The sequence below is a fragment of the Meriones unguiculatus genome, chromosome 18 (assembly GCF_030254825.1).
Source record: "Meriones unguiculatus strain TT.TT164.6M chromosome 18, Bangor_MerUng_6.1, whole genome shotgun sequence".
Classification (NCBI taxonomy): domain Eukaryota; kingdom Metazoa; phylum Chordata; class Mammalia; order Rodentia; family Muridae; genus Meriones; species Meriones unguiculatus.
The window spans coordinates 7179491-7197593 of record NC_083365.1 but is presented as its reverse complement, the minus strand read 5'-3'; the positions used below and the strand labels follow the sequence as shown (position 1 = coordinate 7197593).

The 18103-nt window shown below is 40.7% G+C and overlaps 1 protein-coding gene across 2 annotated transcripts in view; it reads left to right on the top strand.

Annotated features, from left to right (window-relative positions):
- Window positions 1-18103, top strand: part of Plcb1 (phospholipase C beta 1) — a 701628-nt gene that overhangs the window by 428578 nt on the left and 254947 nt on the right. For both annotated transcript variants that reach the window (XM_060371729.1, XM_060371731.1), the window contains exon 4: window positions 13527-13664. In XM_060371729.1, coding sequence (XP_060227712.1) covers window positions 13527-13664 — 138 coding nt within the window. The remainder of the gene's footprint in view (window positions 1-13526; window positions 13665-18103) is intronic.

Here is an 18103-nt window from a genome sequence, read left to right as displayed (position 1 = left end):
AGATTCCTGGCTGTGCGTTCTCTGTCTTCTTAGACAGAGTGGACAAGTGCTTTCTCCGTTTGGTTGGTTTTGTTTTTCTTGATAGAGTCGTTGCTCTGCAGTGTGTTTTTATTTTTACTGGTTGATTGATTGTTGTTTTTATTTTCTTGTTTCCAACCCGAAGATTCTCACACACTACATTTATACAATGAAGGAAATCTAATTTACTATTTTGTTGTTTTTGCTTTAACTCTTAGATTGTGAAAAAAAAAAAAGTTTCCTGATTCCAGGCCGCAGAGATGTGTATTTGTACCTCCTTGAATTTTTTTTTTAGGGTTTTATGTATTTATTTTCTTTATGAGTACCCTATCTGCATGTACACCTGCATGCCAGAGGAGGGCATCAGATCTCATACATAGGCGGTTGTGATCCGCCATGTGGGTGCTGGGAATTGAACTCAGGATGAAGAACAGACAGTGCTCTTACTAGCTGAGCCATCTCTCTAGTCCAGATTTGTATTTATGAAGTTGCCTAAAATCTTCAGTTTTAGCTCTTAAAATTGGGTCGATTATACAATTTGAGTTAAGTTTTGTATACAGGGTGAGGTAAAAATCCAACTTTATTAGGAGGATAAGTTTATTTTAAGTAAATGCATTTTAATTTAAAATTTTCTGACTATAAAAAAAGGAAAACAGCCTGAAATCGAGGGTAAGCTGAACATCTAAGAAACGCGCCACGCATTCCTTCTAGGCTTTCTCGGAATTACCCCGGCACCTCAACTACTGAGAAACTGGATCCTTGAATTTTACTTTTATTTATCCTTAGTATTATTTATGGATGACAAGAAGAAAACAAGAATAGGAGAGATTTTGTACCTATATACATTTATGCACCAACTCAATCTGAATGTAAGTTTCTATTTTAATGTAGAAAAGGCTCTTGTGTTCTGAACCTGCCAAATTATGTACCTGAGAAACTAAAATGGTAGCATTGGGTATCATTTTATTTAGCTCTTACCGAGAAATAGATACTATGGTTTTGAAAAGATTAAGTATAGATATTACTGCAAGTTTCAGATTTAAAATAAATTAGTATCCTTAACAAAACTAACACTTAGAAAGTTTGCCACTATGCACTGGCTTTACACAGTGTAAGAAGGTACAAGGCTTCTGTTACTCATGGCTGGCAAGGCTCACAAGATCCATTATTATCTGTGATGCTTGGGGCTGTGGTAAGACAATAAATCCTGGGGACAGAGGAGTGGGGTGATGTTTTTCTGGTAGCTCTCAGGAAAAGGAGAGTTGATGACCTAACTTTCTTCTCCCAGGCTCTACCTCTTCTCCCAGGCTCTCCCAGCCAGACCTCCCAGACTGTGAACATTGGGGTGCATTCTGGATCCCAGCCACAATAGCCAGTGCATTTAAGTGCATGAAGTGGATGGTCAGACTAGATGATTATTTTAAAATGATAGAACCCTCTATTTTACCTTCAATTTAAAAAAATCAAAAATATAAAAGGAGCTGTGAAGCCCGGCCTGCGAGTGCATGTTTGTAATTCCAGCATTGGAGAAATGGAGACAAAATGATTCAGAGGTTAAGACCAGCCTTGGCTCCACAGTTAGATACCAGCTTGGAATTATGTAAGACCCCATCTCAAGCAAACCAACAAAACGTGAACATGAGTCCTACCTCTTTTTTTTTCCTACTTACTAAACTCATAAAAACAAATTCTTCAGGAGACCTAAAATTACCAGGAGAGCTAGTAATGTAGACAGGAAAAAGAGAGGGTTTGGGCCAAGGATAGTTTGTGGAGTTCCAACGCCTGAATGGACAGGCGCGTTGGTGACTGCACGCACTCAGCTTGTGCCGCAGTGGCATCGCCAGGCCATCCTCTTGGCACTGTTCAGGGACCCCTAACCACTGCTCCCACCTCACACTCTTTCTGTTGAAAACACATCAGCTTTATTTCGTCGACTTTTCAACTCCCATCAACACAATTATGCAGCCGCTCTGTGTTCCAAAAGTCCTCAGGCAGGTAGAGTCGCGCCTTTGTTCCCGTTTCTGTGTCCTTAGAACCTGCAGGTGGCAAAGACACAGTTTGTTGAATGAATGAAGACAAGTACATATGGAGAAGGTGAAAGGAGTGTTCTTATGTCATTCATAGAGCCACAGAACATTCACTTGTGAGTCAGTTCTTACAGTGAAGGGCACTTCAATGAACATTCAAAGTTTTCTTGAAATTCTGTGATATAAAACTCAAAAGTGGCCCAGCAAGATGGCTCATCCACTAAAGCCACTTGCTGGCACAAGTCTAGCAACTTGAGTCTGACCCTTGGAATCCAGATGGATGGAGAGAACCTGTTCCATAAAGCTGTCTTCTGACCTCCAGCTGCACACATGCATGTCCACACACATATAATGAGTATGCGCGCGCGCGCACACACACACACACACACACATAATAATAATAATAATAATAAAGACATATAAACCAACAACATGAGTTTGGAAGAAAGTGTTTCTTCACTGGAAGGGCAAGGTTGTGAGAAATGAGAGCTAGTTCCTTCCTTCCTTTAAGGCTTTCAGGTTTACACCTTTTTCTGGCCTGTGTTGCTAGATCTGAAAGTTCTCTTGTCTCCTATGGCCCTGGTAGGTATCCAGGGATTTCTTACCAGAAGATCTGGCTTGTATATCTCAGAGGCAGAAGATGTCATAGGCTCTGTAGGTGTGCTGTGTACTATGGATCCACTAACTCTGAAGCTTACCGGATCCTTCAGCCCTAATTACTGATTGCCCAACACATACCCACCTTTTCAGGTTGCCTGCCTGCCTTGTACCCTAGAGGGCGCAAAGCTTCATCACCCAGTAAAGCTTTATTAACTTTGCTTGCACTGTGTATGTTATAACTTAAAACTCTACATAAGCATACCATTTTAACCTACGTACAAAGCCATCATATGCACTTAAATTATTTGTTTCCTGTGTGTTTGTAGTACATTGAATATTTAAGAAATTTGCAAGGCACTTGGATTTGAGAGTATCTAATTCACAAGTAAGTCAGTGATTTATAGTTCTTTTGTTGTAAGTACAGAAGCATCTGATGTATCGTATTTTGAAGGTGTTTTTGTAGTTCTACATCACCATGCAAAACCACCTACATAAAACACAATAGCCTTAGGAATCAATGTTTTTAATAAAGTACCTTGTTTCTGAAACGTCCCTGTTCACTGCTGAATACAATGCACAGAAATCTTTACCATCTATCTTCAGTGGAGACTTATCCAAAATGTGTCACCTCTCTTTGAAGTCATTAAAAGTTAGTCTTTACATGGTCATACTTCATTTAGCTTTTCTATGTAGTAATATTTTGATAAACATTAATGGTTTTAGCCTGAGAATCAAGGGAGAAAAATGTGAGTTGAAAAGATAATAACCTGATACCCATGAAAAGAAAAAGATATAACAAATCTACTTAACGTGTTTCCTCTGCAGGCTTCTTTGACTGAGATCAGAATCATGTTTATCATACTGAAATTAGGAGCTTTGCTATCTGTAGCTATTTCTTGGTAGGAAAAGTATTTTCTGACTAGACTTATGTCCTGAATGTAGGTATAGCTTCTGAACCTCTTCAGGAGGTTAAAAGGTATCAACATTTATAATCAGGATGATAGCCTTTACTCCCCTAACCCGGAACCTCCTCCTGGCACCCATGTCACTCCTAACAACAGCACCAATATCTTAATTGGGCAAATCAGAAACTCAATACTTCGACAGCACTATCTTTTGCCTGAAAACAATGCCAATGTCAGCTCATGCTGATTTGTCTTACCTAGCTCTCAGATCTGTACCCCTAGCCTTAGCCGCTAGATTCTGCTTTTACGATGCTGCACATGAGGTAGATATTTGATGGTGTGTGACTGTACTTCCAAAATTCAAGAGGCACAGGTTGGGGGTTCAAGGCCAATCTGGGCTGCCTTAAAAAGTACAGACAAGCCTGATAGCCTTTTTCAGAACATCAAAATAAATAAATACAAAGGTAAATATTATATATTTATATCCCCATTCCAGTCTGTCCCAATATTCTAAAAACTGATATCCTAGGTTTCCCCAGCCTGAACCATTCAGTGGCGTTTTGCTTGGAATGCCTTCGTGAGACAGACTATACCTTCTGGCGCGTTGTGGCACCCTATCTCTCTCTCCTGCTTTATTTCACCCAGCCTTCTCCCCTAGCTTTTAATCTTTTCAAACTTGATATCCTTCCTTCAGTAACAAGGAGGAATGATTTCTGTATGATTTCCAACCCTCATCTACAGTGCATCTGGCTACAACTACTTTATCTCTTATTTATTTATTTATTTATTTATTTAACTATCTTTCTATTTATTTATCTATTTATTTATTACAGTTTATTCACTCTGCATTACAGCTGTAGCCTCCTCCCCGGCCTCCTCCCAGTTCTTCTCCCCCTGTGACCTTTCCCTAGTCCACTGATAGGGGAGGACCTCCTCCCATTCTATCTGTCCCTAGCCTATCAGGTCTCATCAGGACTGTCTGCATCATCTTCCTCTGTGGCCTGGTAAGGCTGCACACACACCCCCCCAGGGGAGGTGATCAAATCACCAACCACTGAGTTCATGTCAGAGACAGTCCCTGTTCCCCTTACTGGGAAAACCACATGGAAACTGAGAAGCCTATGGGCTTCCTTTAAGTAGGGGTCCAGGTCCTCTCCATACATGGTCCTTGGTTGGAGTATTGGTCCCTGTAGCAGCCCAGGTCCTTTGGCTCTGCTGGTCTCTCTGTGTAGTTCCTGTCCCCTTCAGGTCTTTCCATCTCCCTATTCTTTCACAAGGTTTCCTGCACATTGCCCAAAGTTTGACTATGAGTCTCAGTATCTCCTTCAAATAGCATATATTCAAATAGCATATATTTGAATATTAGACTCTACCTGATAGGTAGAGTCTTTCAGAGGGGCCCTCTGGAAGGCTCCTGTCCTGTTCCCCATCCTCTCCCACTTCCGATGTCTATCCTATTTGCCATTCTGAGTGAGGTTTCAGCCTCTTCCCTGGGATCCTCCTTGTTCTTTAGCTTCTTTAGAACTACAGATTTTAGTATGGTTACCCGATGTTATATATCCAGAATATATAAAGAACTGAAGAAGTTAAACACCAACAAACCAAATAATCCAATTAAAAAAATGGGGTACAGAGCTAAACAGAGAATTCTCAACAGAGGAATACCGAATGGCAGAGAAAGACTTAGAGAAATGTTCAACGTCCTTAGTCATTCGGGAAATGCAAATGGAACCATTATGGGAAGTGCTCGGTGGGGTCCCTGTACACAGTTCAAAGGATGAAGCAGCCATCTGACGAGAAGCCAGCCTTGGGCAGTCCTCTTCAGGCAAAACCAAAAGCGGGCACTTAGAGATTCAGGGTAATGCTCAGATCCTCCTGGATTTGAACTCCGTATTCACAGGGATGTACTTTTTCCTCGTTAGGTTTCACCTCTAGATACAAGCAGTGAAGTGTTGGAGCCAGATTATACTAGTTCACAACAGGCAACTGTCCTGTGGTGATTATTTGTCATCTTGCAGTTTGCTGTCACTCCTATCAATGTACAGTTAAATAGCACACAATGACGACTAATGACTAACGGTCTTTTCTGCTCCGAGTTCAGCTATGTCGTTGGGTGGCCTAAGATGAGTCGTTTATCTCATGGCATCAATCAGTGTTACACTGTGGAGCCATGGGTCTTGAACTTGTTGGCTTGTTTGAATTTGTGTTTTGAACATTTGATGTTTTGCTTTATTTTGCTTTCTGAAAGTCTGTTGTTCTGCACTTGCTAGCAAACCACAGGAAGGCTTTCATCCCTGGCCCAATGCAATCCATTTTTTTTTATTTATTTAATTGTTGAAATTACTCAACAATACTACAGAATCACCAGATGGAGTCAAACTGTGAACCAGTCTCTCGGTCTTGTAAACTGTATTTGTCCTAAACTGCATTTTACATAATGGCATTGAGCTGAGGTAGTTAGAAAAAAGGGACATAGGTAGTCTCAGATATGCCTCCTTCTGGACCACCCAAGGCCGTGCTTGTCCTGGTTTATCCAAATAGCATATATTTGAAAAACCAAAAAATAAGTCAATAAACAGAAAGTTTCAGTCCATCATTGACAAATAGAGTAAATTAGAATTCTCTGCAAAGTAGGTAACATCATGTCCAGTCTCAAAATACACCAGACCAAGCATTGATTGTCATTCTCTCAGGAAGACACAAAAAACATTTGGCTTCCTGCTTTGCAACAGATTAACAAAATATCCTGGCAAAACTGTTGATGAGGGAGAGAAAAATGGCTGAGAAGGTAGAAAGAAAAAAAAAAAGAAAAACAACTGTGTAGCATAGTGGAGATGTTAGGACAAGTGAACAAACAGCCCATCAGTTACAGCGACAAGTAAAAAGTACAGACCTGACTAATAAGGTCCTGGGATCTAGAGTGTTTTAGATTATCTCGTCTTGTAAAGTTAAGAGTGCATCATGCATTAAACTCTTTTTTTATCCCTGTGTGGAACTGTGCTGAGAATGCTGGCGATGGCTTTATAGCATGAAGACATCATTAACCATCATTAACCCTCAGGTCTCATTGAATAGACCCAATCACAGAACCCTCAAGACGGTTTTTCCTCACTGTAGCCGGAGGTCTTAGAGATTACAGCTCCAGTTTTCATGCATAATGTGCTCTGATGAATAGACATAACAGATTTGAAGACAGGTTCTTACTGCCAACAAGAAAGAAGCACACACATAAAACAGCAGAGTTAAGCCAGGGCTTACTTAGGTGTTGGTAGTTGTGAAAGTAGATATTAGATCTCCTCAAGACTTTGAATTGTGGAGGGTTTTACATCCCTGAGATGCTAAAGGATTAACATTGTATTGATCTTTATGCTTTATAGAGTTGGTTAATTTCATATATGTGTGTGTGTGTGAAATTATATATATATATATGTGTGTGTGAGACAATAGAAAACAGATGTTAAGGAAACCATGAAAGCTGAAACACATTTAAATTTACATTCATGTTCAGGACCTTCAGCAAGAATGGGTATCTTCTCAGACACTGGCAGACAGATCCCATTTAATCTCTGTTCTTTCAGTTATTTGTAGTGAAGCAATAGGAAAGCTTCTCTCTTAAGTCCTAAAAGCATTTCTAGCTCACAAGTGTGTGTGCACATGCACACTCACACACACACTCACTCACAGACACACACACTCTCACACACACTCATTCACTCTCACACACACTCATTCACACTCCCTCACACACACACACACACACTCACACACACTCACACACACACTCACAGACTCACACACTCTCTCACTCACACACACACACTCACTCACACACAGTCATTGACACTCCCTTAAACAACACACTCACTCTCTCTCTCTCTCACACACACACTTTAATTCTGTAAAGAGATGGAATCCATCAGACTTTATGGCTTCTGTCCACTCACTGTGCTAATGTACACAGCAGGAGCTGTCCTTAGTGTCCATCTACCTGGGGTGGAGACTGAGCTGAGGCTCAGGAACCACGTTGCCTTACTTTAAAGCCAGTTGAATGAAGGAGCTGGTAATTGAGAAGTTCTAGAAATGGTTTTTCCTTTAGCTCCCTACAAACCTCTTCCCAGGGAAAAGCAAAGTGAGAGAAATATTGTATTCAGGTGCATGATTTTAAAATATAGTCATCCCTTATACAGGAACCACATAAGCATGATTACAAATGGTAATGAGTATTTTTGATAAGTCACACAGCAGAATGTTCTGGTTCTCATGAGGTTAAATTATTCAGTGGGGGCATAGTTCTGGTTTTTATTTTCAAGCTATAATGTTCTTCTCAGCTGCTCTCTTGAAGTCTCACTTCTTTACTCTCACGGCCTTTTAAATGGAATGCTGCTGTCAGTCCCAATTCACAGATGTGAAAACTGAGGCATGGGATGGTTAACAAAGCTTCATTAGCGTACAGTGCTTTCGTAGCAGAGCCAAATTCCAAAAGAGCACAGAATCCGCTGCGAAGAAGCCCCCAAGGGATCACACCCAGATGCCACTTTCACAGGGATTACACACAGGACATAAACAGGGACTCTTGGAGGTTCCATGCTGCCCTGAATTCCAAAAAATTGTCTGTGAACACATCCTCAACAGAAGTAAAAAGGGACACCCTCCTGAAGAGCCTATGAGTCTATGAGTCAAAGCTTCTAAGTTAAGTACGGTTGAGACCAGCCACTGACCAGCAGGACCAGACACTGCACGGGTTTGCAATCACCGACTCCTCCTGCTCAGCTTTGCCAGCCTGCCTCCCACTTCAGTACCGGGAATGGAGCCTAAAGCTTTCGGGAATGCTAGACAGTAGGCATACCATGAAGATAGATGCCCAGTCCTGTTTCATCTTTTAAAAACAGGGTCTCACTAACTTGTCCACGCAGGTTTGAACTTGGGATCCTCCCATTTCAGCTACTACAGTAGGAGGATTACAGGAGGAGCCACCATTGGGCATTGGTCAGGCAAGGAATATCATGTTGCAGTTTCAATCTCTCATTTGCATGAAGGAAGTGGCTGAAACTGTCGGTGCTCTTTCAGTATAAGCTGCCCTTTCTGTGTAGGGCATCCAGAGCCCGCTGGCTGTCGATTAGCCTACCTGTCCAATCTAGCTGAACAGATGCCCAGAGAAAAACCCTCTTTGTAGTCCCCTAGTTTGAACCCCAGTCTACGTTCAGTAAACCAAGTCCAGTACAGTGGTCAGTGCAGTCATTAGCATGTGTGGGCGGTTGATTCTCAAACAAAGAGAACACTCAGAATTGAAGAATTGTCGCTTCTTTCAAGCATGCTCTCAAGTTCTAGCAGCTTTCTTGACAAGAAAAGAAGGGTGCTAACTACCTTCCTTGTTAACTTTGAAAATCTGCTATTTTGTTTCCCTGTACTTTCAGTACAGGTGACTATCCAAAGGCAGTAGAACCTGACCCTTTGGTTTCCATTTTTCCTAGAAAAGTAGCTGGTGCTGCTAGTTCACATGTTCTTTCCTATTTGGATGTACTGTATGAATTATTTCCTTTTTTTAATAAGCTGATTAAAACATCCCTTCTGGAAGGTGACTGTAGATGCTGATTTATATTTCTGCCAATTGAACCATCCCCATGATTTACATATCAATCTCATGTAAGTGTAGCAGGGAATATGGCTTTCTATTTACAATGATTACACCAGGCATTGATCAGGAGACTTTCCTGTAACTTTTCTCATAATTTAAGGGTAACCACAATTCAGACTGAAAACATTGTATTAAGTTCTGAAACAGAATTATCTTCATATAAAAGTTTTAAATAAGCTTAAAATCTGGTAAAGTTGTATTTCATGAGGATGAAAAACAAAACAATTTTCTGCATGGCCTGAAAAGTCCTATGGGGCCTGTCCTAGGGGAGGAAAATAAATGCAGCCAAGTTGAGTAAAAATATATATTTCTGCACCTAACAATTTCTATATTCAAAAGCCTGACATAAAAATAAAATAACTTTCTTTAAAAGTCAGATTAAATAGTAAAGCTCTAAATTGGCATTTATCATTCTTTTTTAATGACTTATTTATTTTTATCTTGTATAAGTAGATGTTTTGCCTGCATGTATGTCTGTGTGAGGGTGTCAAATCCCCTGGAACTGGAATTAGAGACAGTTGTGGGCTACCATGTAAGTGCTGGGAATTGAACCTGAGTCCTCGGGAAGATCATACAGTGCTATGAACCGCTGAGCCATCTCTCCAGCCCAGCATTTATTATTCTTTAAGATAGATAGATAGACAGATACATACATACATACACACATACATACATACATAGACAGATAAAAACTTTAATTTTCCATCTGGCTCTGATATTCTAAATTATATAATTACATAGTTGTGTCATACTTGAGTTCACCTTTCTTAGGTCTTTACTTTTTCAGAGGCCAAGTTATCAGCAAGGAATGGTAATGACTAACTCGTCTCACCAAGAGCAAAACACCACTCTCGTTAGAATGAACATGAAGTCATTTAATCACAAGTCCTGGTGAAAGAGCAAGTGGACTGACTTTGGCAGAGCACTTCTGCTTCGTAACTCATGGGAATAGAGATAACTTAGGGCTTAAATGAAAACTGCCAATGTTCTTAAATGTCCTTATTAGCTCCGATTGTAGAGGCGTTGAAAGAGTACACTCTGAGGAAGGTAAACCTTGAAGCTGAGCAATGTAAGATTCCACGCTCACCTCATCTCTTAGTTTTCCATCGTCTATATCTTTTAACACTCTTAGAAAACTTAGAGTTTTACAGGGCTTCGGAATAATTTGTTGTCCTTAAAAGCAGCTGTAGTCTACATACCAACGTGTTTAAGTGCTCTAGACCCAGGACTGTTGAACTGCCTCTGAGAGTTGATTAGGAATTTTGAGACTCATAAGTTTGCCTTAGGGGACAAAGTCATTCTCAGACACACTATCTACAGGCTCTGTCCTTGCTGCTGTTTTGATTTTGCATGTTTCTTAATAGAAGACAAGCACCCATCTTCCCACACCTACAATGTGGTAGTCCAAAAGCGACAGAAGTTTAGACTGAAGTCCAAAAGCGACAGAAGTTCATTGACTCTTTGCATGAGCGAGGCCCTCATTTGTGAAAGTGGGGCAGTTGGTGTTTCCAGGTCACTCCTTCACACAGTGTGCTGCTTGAAGAAATGGTGGTTGAAGAAATGGGCGTCCTTACCAGCACATACAGCACATGTGGATGCTGAGAAGTGAGCAGGGTTCAGCATTTGAGAAATTATGGTATTAGTACAGAGGAGATTAACATGAGCAATGGTGTAAGAGAAAGTAAAATACAGTTTAAAAGAACATACTCTAAAATTAAAAATGGGGAGGGGCTGAGGAGAGGGCTCAGTGGTTAGGAGCACTGGCTGCTCTTGCAGAGGACCTGGGTTCAACTCCCAGCATCCACGTGGCAGCTCACAACCGTCTGTAACTTCAAGGTCTGACGCCTTCACCCAGACATACACGTGTGAAACAGGCAAACCACCAACGCAGATAGATAAAACGACAATAAACCTTTAGATAAAGGTTAAAACATTAAAATTTGAAAAATGGATGTTAGGAAACAACTTCGGTTTAGATATTTTAAATCATTTCTCATTATGTATCCTGAATTACATGATTTTAAACTACTAGCATTTATATTGATCAAAAATATCTCAAATCCAGTTGCTCATCTAGTTCATGTTCAAAAATCATTTAACATTGTGTTAGAAATGTTAGAAAAGTTCCAGATAGACTCACCAATACTCAGGTTCTGTCATTAATTCCCTTCACCCCTTAATTCTGATTCATTCACCCAAGTCCAGAGACTAACTCTGATTAAATAAACACCAAGGGACTTTTAAAGCATGTATTAACAGCCCTTAGTAGTAAGGCATACAAGGGTGCCATGTTCCATAGAGATTCTTCCTGACTATATCTAGTGGTAATATTGTTCATAGCAGACAGAATTCTGGAAGTTCTTTGGTTGTCATTTTCTGTTCTAGGCCCCTCCTTTGGAAAGCCTCTGCATGTCTCTGGTTCTTCTGATTCAGTGATCACATAACTCCCACCCCCCACACTATTCCCTGTAATCCTCAGAAGGAGAAACTCTAATCAAGGGGCATTTAGTGAATGAGCAAAAGGATACTGACTGAACCTGAGGATTATGGATATTTTGGTTTAGGAGAACTGTTACTCTCTTCTGTACACACCTATTGATCAAACACACTTAACTCTCTAAACTTGTTCTATGCTGTTTGGACACTGTGATATAATTAATGATTTCACAGAACCGCTGATGACATTGTTTAAGTCTCTTTAAGTACTCTCTTTTGGTCTTCTATGGCTTCCACAGTGCTGAAATCTCCCACTTTTCAGTCTTCATTGGAAAATTGTTTGACTCTATCCCTCTCCTTTTGTGGGTTATAGAAGTAATGCTTTGAGGGAAATTGCTCATCTTTCCGGGAGGCTTCTCTTGGCTTGGTAGGTCAGCTGAATTAAATCTTCAGTTCTACTGGGCAAGTTGGAAATGAAGTTTATTTCTCCATTGCTTTACCTGAAAGTGTGACTTTGTGTGTCCACACGGGACAAAGTTTTATCTAGTGAAAAGAGAATTAATAATACCAAGTGAGTAACTTAGTTGGAAAAGTTTTGCTTGTTTTGATTCTGGTTTGTTTTTTTCATTCTTTCTTTGCAAGGGTTTATAAACCCCCAGAAGGAGGCCAGGACACCCGGCCTGAGTAACCAGGCTCTGCTGGCTTTCTGCTAAGTGAACAGGAGTGTAAGCCCAGTCCTGCTCAGAAGCTGGCAGCAAATTTGCTAAGTGATTGATTTGATGCTAATTTTCTGCATGGCCTGAAAAGTCCTACGGGGCCTGTCCTATGGGAGAAAAATAAATGCAGCCAAGTTGACTAAGCCCTATTTTCAGTTTTATTTTGAGCTCTGCAAGTTTAGGAACACCCCTTTCCCAGAAAAAAAATAACATAAAATAAAAGCAAAAACAAACAAGCAAACAAAAAACTTGATTCTTTCTTATAGTGTTCCCAAAGAATATATCTTGTTCAGAAAAGATGGAAGGCATCCACTATGTCCAAACCAAAAAACATGCTAAGAGCAGGACTTACACCATCATAGTCAAAGCCCATGCTGACACTCTGTCCTTTTACATCGGGGCTCAGTGCTGAGGAGTCGCAGCAGGAAGTCTGCCTTCTTTCTGTTGTGGGTATCTTATCGTTGTAACAAATGCTGGAGACAATCAGCTTATAACCACAAAGGGCTTATGTCAGCTCATGTTTTAGGGTTCCAGTCTATGCCTGGGAAGGCCAATGGCTCTTGATCATCTAGTGGGTGAAATGATGGGACGGCTCATCTCACAGAAGGAGTCACATAGCAAACCATTGTCCTCGCGGCCTGGGAGAGCTAAAGGAAAGAACAGGAGAGGGACAGGCCTGGATATCGCCTCCACAGGGACACCCTCAATGGTCAGAAGACCCCACAGCCCAGACTTCACACCACTACCAACAGTACCAATGCCCATGCCTCTAGGGGCCATTTAATGGTTTGTGCTGCGCAGGCATTAGCATTTTTATTCTATAAGAATTTATTTGTTGGTTTTTGAACATGTCCATGAATGGAGAAAAAAGATGAGATTGTTCATTTCAATGTGCAGCCCATTAGATGATTAGAGGAAATAAGAGTTCTAACACATAAAAATGTATTGCAGAATGGTTGTATGATAGAAAGCACTTCTGAAAACCACAGGTCTTGAACTGAAACTCCCCGGCCCCCCCCCACCCACACAGCTCTTTGACAAGCTACTGACCTCTCCAGTAGAATAGAATACTTCCATTCATACAAGTTTCTCCTAGGAAAAGGCAGTTCTACTTCTAGTTCATTTAAAGGTTTGCTACCATTTTAGAGTCTTTTCTTACCTCCGACTCTTTTTAACATTTCTTCTCCAGGACCCCAAGTTGCGCGAGCTTCTGGATGTTGGGAACATCGGACACTTGGAGCAGCGCATGATCACGGTGGTGTACGGGCCTGACCTGGTGAACATCTCCCATCTGAATCTGGTGGCTTTCCAAGAGGAAGTGGCCAAGGTATGGGAGGTGGGGACACCGAGAGCTCTGGCCTCCATCTGATTTAGTGATAGGGTTTAACACATATGGAAGATTTTCAGTTTGCTTAATATTTAGTTTGGGTTAACTGTCCATTTAAATTAATTCAACTGTCATGTACTCTTGTATTTAAAACACTTTTCAATAATAATGTCTATGTTCAATAAACAGAGATTATTTCCATTAGGAATAAGGCATTGGATAAAATTTCTTTGCAAAACAAAATGTAGATAAAACCATGTTTCATTTCACCTGGAGAACAACCTCCCTCTGTCTTAACTTCGATCCCATTATCATTTCTAACTCCATGTCAGTTTTTAGCTCACTTCCTGAGGGTGCTCAACTTCACGTTTCTAAACCAGTTTCCCAGGCACACCACAGAGATTACCAGCAATTGTATAGTAGTTATTTAATTGGTAAGTGACATGAAAAAAAAACATTTTAAATAAAATATTTAAATAGTAATACTTATTCTGCTATAGACTAGAAAGGTAATTTTAAAATGGGTTTTCCCTTAGTAATTAATTACTATTCTGCTTAAAGGGCGAGCCTTCCAGATGCACAGAAAGACACAGGATATACATAAAATAGAGCAGACAAGAAGCTGTAAATTCCAACACTCCCTGAACTTGAGTGCCATGTTTTCTCTAGAGCAGTGGCTCTCAACTTTCCTAATGCTGATACCCTTTAATACAGTTCCTCGTGCTGTGCTCAACCCCAAAACATAAACTTATTTTGTTGCCACTTCATAACTGTAATTTGGCTGCTTTGAATTGTGATGTAACTATCTGATATGTGACCCCAAATGGAGGTGTAGAGGGACCAGTGTTCGAGAATGACCATTTGAAAAGGCCTGAAATGAACACCTTTTCACGAAGGGCCCTCACTCACATCCATGTTTGTACCCTGTTTTACGGAACAGTAGTGCCTTTCAATTTTCTTTGAGAGTTCAGAATGTGAATCTAAGAAAATTTGGGGTCTGCATATCATTTGCATAGTCTCACAGAGCATACATAATACAGATCACAACTCCATGGTCGCTCCTGGCCAGGGTATGTTGTCAGGCCTTGTAGTCTGATATTTAATATTGACTGACAATTGTTTTTTTTTTAACTTTTTTTTTATTTTTTATTTTTTTTATCAGTTACATTTTGTTAACTCTGTATCCCAGCCATGTCCCAATCCCTCATTCTCTCCCAGTCCCTCCCTCCCTCCCTCATCTCCACCTTGCCCCTTTCCAAGTCCACTGATAGGGGGGACCTCCTCCCCATTCATCTGATCCTGTTTTATCAGGTATCTTCAGGACTGGCTGCAAAGCCCTCCTCTGTGGCCTAACAGGACTGCTCCTCCCTTCGGGGGTGGGGAGACCAAAGAGCCAGTCATTGAGTTCCTGTTAGAAATAGTCCTTGTTCCCCTCACTTTGGGAAACCAATTGGTTACTGAGCTACCACAGGCTACATCTGAGTGGAGGTTCTAGGTTATATCCATACATGGTCCTTGGTTGAATGTCAGTCTCAGAAAAGACCCTGTGCCCAGATATATTTGGTCCTTGTGGGGCTCCTATCCTTTCCCCATCAGACTAACTCCCCTTCTTTCTTATGATTCCCTCTACTCTGCCAAAGGTTTGGTCATGAGTCTTTGCTTTGAAAACACTGCTAGTTAGAGACTTTCAGATGCGCTCAGTAGACTCCTGTCATACGTTCAATGCACATTCCATCTGTCTTTCTAAACGAGGATTGATCATCTTGCCCCATGTCCGCTCAATTGATTATCTTTTTTAGGTGTATAGATTTCATTATGTTTATCATATCTTATAGGTCTATATAAGTGAGTATATCCCATGTTTGTCTTTCTCCTTCTGGGATATTTCACTCAGAATGATCTTTTCTAGATCCCACCATTTGCCTGCAAATTTCATGATTTCCTCCTTTTTGATTGCTGAGTAGTATTCCATTGTGTAAAAATACCACAATTTCTGTACCCATTCATCCGTTGATGGACATCTGGGTTGTTTCCAGGTTCTGGTTATTACAAATAAAGCTGCTACAAACATGGTTGAGCAAGTATCCCTTTTGTGTACTTGAACGAACTTTGGGTATATACCTAGGAGTGGTATAGCTGAGTCTTGAGGAAGCACTATTCCTAATTGTCTTAGAAAGCGCCAGATAGCTTTCCAGAGTGGTTGTACCAGTTTACATTCCCACCAGCAGTGGAGGAGGGTTCCCTTTTCTCCACAACCTCTCCAGCATGTGTTGTCGCTTGAGTTTTTCATCTTGGCCATTCTGATGGGTGTAAGGTGATATCTCAGTGTTGTTTTGATTTGCATTTCCCTGATGGCTAATGAGGATGAGCATTTCTTTAAGTGTTTTTCTGCCATTCGATATTCCTCTGTCGAGAATTCTCTGTTTAGCTCTGTTCCCCATTTTTTAATTGGATTACTTGGTTTGCTGCTTTTCAGCTTCTTTAGTTCTTTGTATATACTGGATATTATATATTGACTGACAATTGTATGAGTTACACCTGAATGTGTTAGCTTGCCTTGTCTCTGTTAGTGATTTTTTGGCGGGGTGTATTTCTGACCATTTCTTTAACATCAGCTTTGGTTCTTACAACAGAATGAATAAAATGCCAACCAGCTATAATACTCTGGGGCGTTGCAAACTATGTTTTCCAGGTGTGTTAAAACCTAATCTGTTTTCTTTGTGTAACAACAGAGCATAATTTACAATTGGAGAGAAATCAGTGCAGGGAACTCTGCCCCTGTTGGCATTACATTTGCCCTATTTGAGAGTCCTGTTGTTAACTCACTGAGCTAAATAACCCCATTTGTCAGTATTAACTGAGCTGATGAACAATGGATGACTACAGATAAACAAATGCTAACCATTTCTAAGATACCATAAAAAACTCTCTCCCCCAATGCACCCATATTACCCTTTCTAAAATGACCAAGCTTATATTAGAATATTTCTAATTAAGGCATTCAATAAATGTTATTTCCAGGCAGGGCTTTGCTGAGATTGAACTCATATTCATACCCATTTGTGTATCTTCTTGTTGCTCTAAATCTTTGTGAAGTTACATTTTTAAAATTTTCAATATCCTCCTCTCTGTGGTTCCCACACAGTAATTTTCCATAGATTTTAATTTCTAAGCCAATCACGGTCCTCATCACTATGGTGTCCACAAAAATTTCTCTTTCAGCTACTTGAAGCTCTTGGCATAATTAATGAAGTTATATAGTACATTTTACATTATCCGACTATAAATATCTATATAATTACTTCCCCTAGGTGAAACTGCACCAATTTTAAATTTGCAGATTATGTCTTCCTCCTAAAGCAGATATAGATAGATAGATAGATAGATAGATAGATAGATAGATAGATAGATAGATAGATAGATTTTTTTTTCCTAGCTGTTGACATTTTCTCAGGCCAGCCTTGTACATCACTAGCCTGAAGGAGAGGGCATGTCATTGAATGAAAAGGAGAAATAAAAAGGAAAGGACATGACTGTTCCTAGGTGTGGTACAGGAGATAAAGGGGAGAGCAAAGCCCAGAATCTTAGACATCTGGGTGAGTTCAGAGTGGACACGACCCTGAGCCATGTGAAGAAAGGGAGAGAGAGAAACTAAGTGCAGCAGCCAAGAGAGCGAAAGGTGGAAAAGGAGGCAGGTGACCAAATGTTTACATTACATAGGGAAGAGCCTCTGGGGAAAGGGCATGCTAGCCACTTCTTGTAACAGCTAGGGACCGAGAGCTATTGGAAGAACCTCCTGGCCACATCCATTTTGATATGTTAAACAGGCACTTCAGCCATTTGTCCCAGGGTTTGAGACTCGCCAGCAAGGAGGTAGGATGCACAGTAAAACCCAAGGTCCCCTAAGAGTTGAATTCTGGCTGAGGGTTTTGTTTACCAGCAGAGTGCCGCTCATGCCAACAGCAACACGTATCGTCAGGATGGGAGTCCTTCCTGTGCCAGGCACAACTCCCGTGTTAGGGCTTCAGTAATGAACAAGCCCATCTCCTCTCCGAGTCTAGAAAAAAATTACCAGCTAACTCCCAACGAGGCTGTGAACAAGACAAGCCTTATGTCAGATAAAGCCGTGTGCGGAAGAATAAAGCAGGAAGCCTGAGGAGGAAAAAGCAGGAGGAAGAACTTGTCTCTTAATGAGCCAGCCAGGGAAGGCCAATCCCTGAAGAAAACTGTGTATTGAAAACATTAGCAAGCATAGATGCAATTCCAAACTTGCTGAAGTTCGTTGTTTTTTATTTGATTGTCTTTGAGACAGGGTTATGCTATATGGGCCAGCCTGACCTCAAACCTTGAATTTTATATGTAGCCCAGGCTGCCCTCAAACTTGTAGTTATCATGTCTCAGCCTTAGATATGCTGGCACTAAAGTTGTGTGCCAGGGTG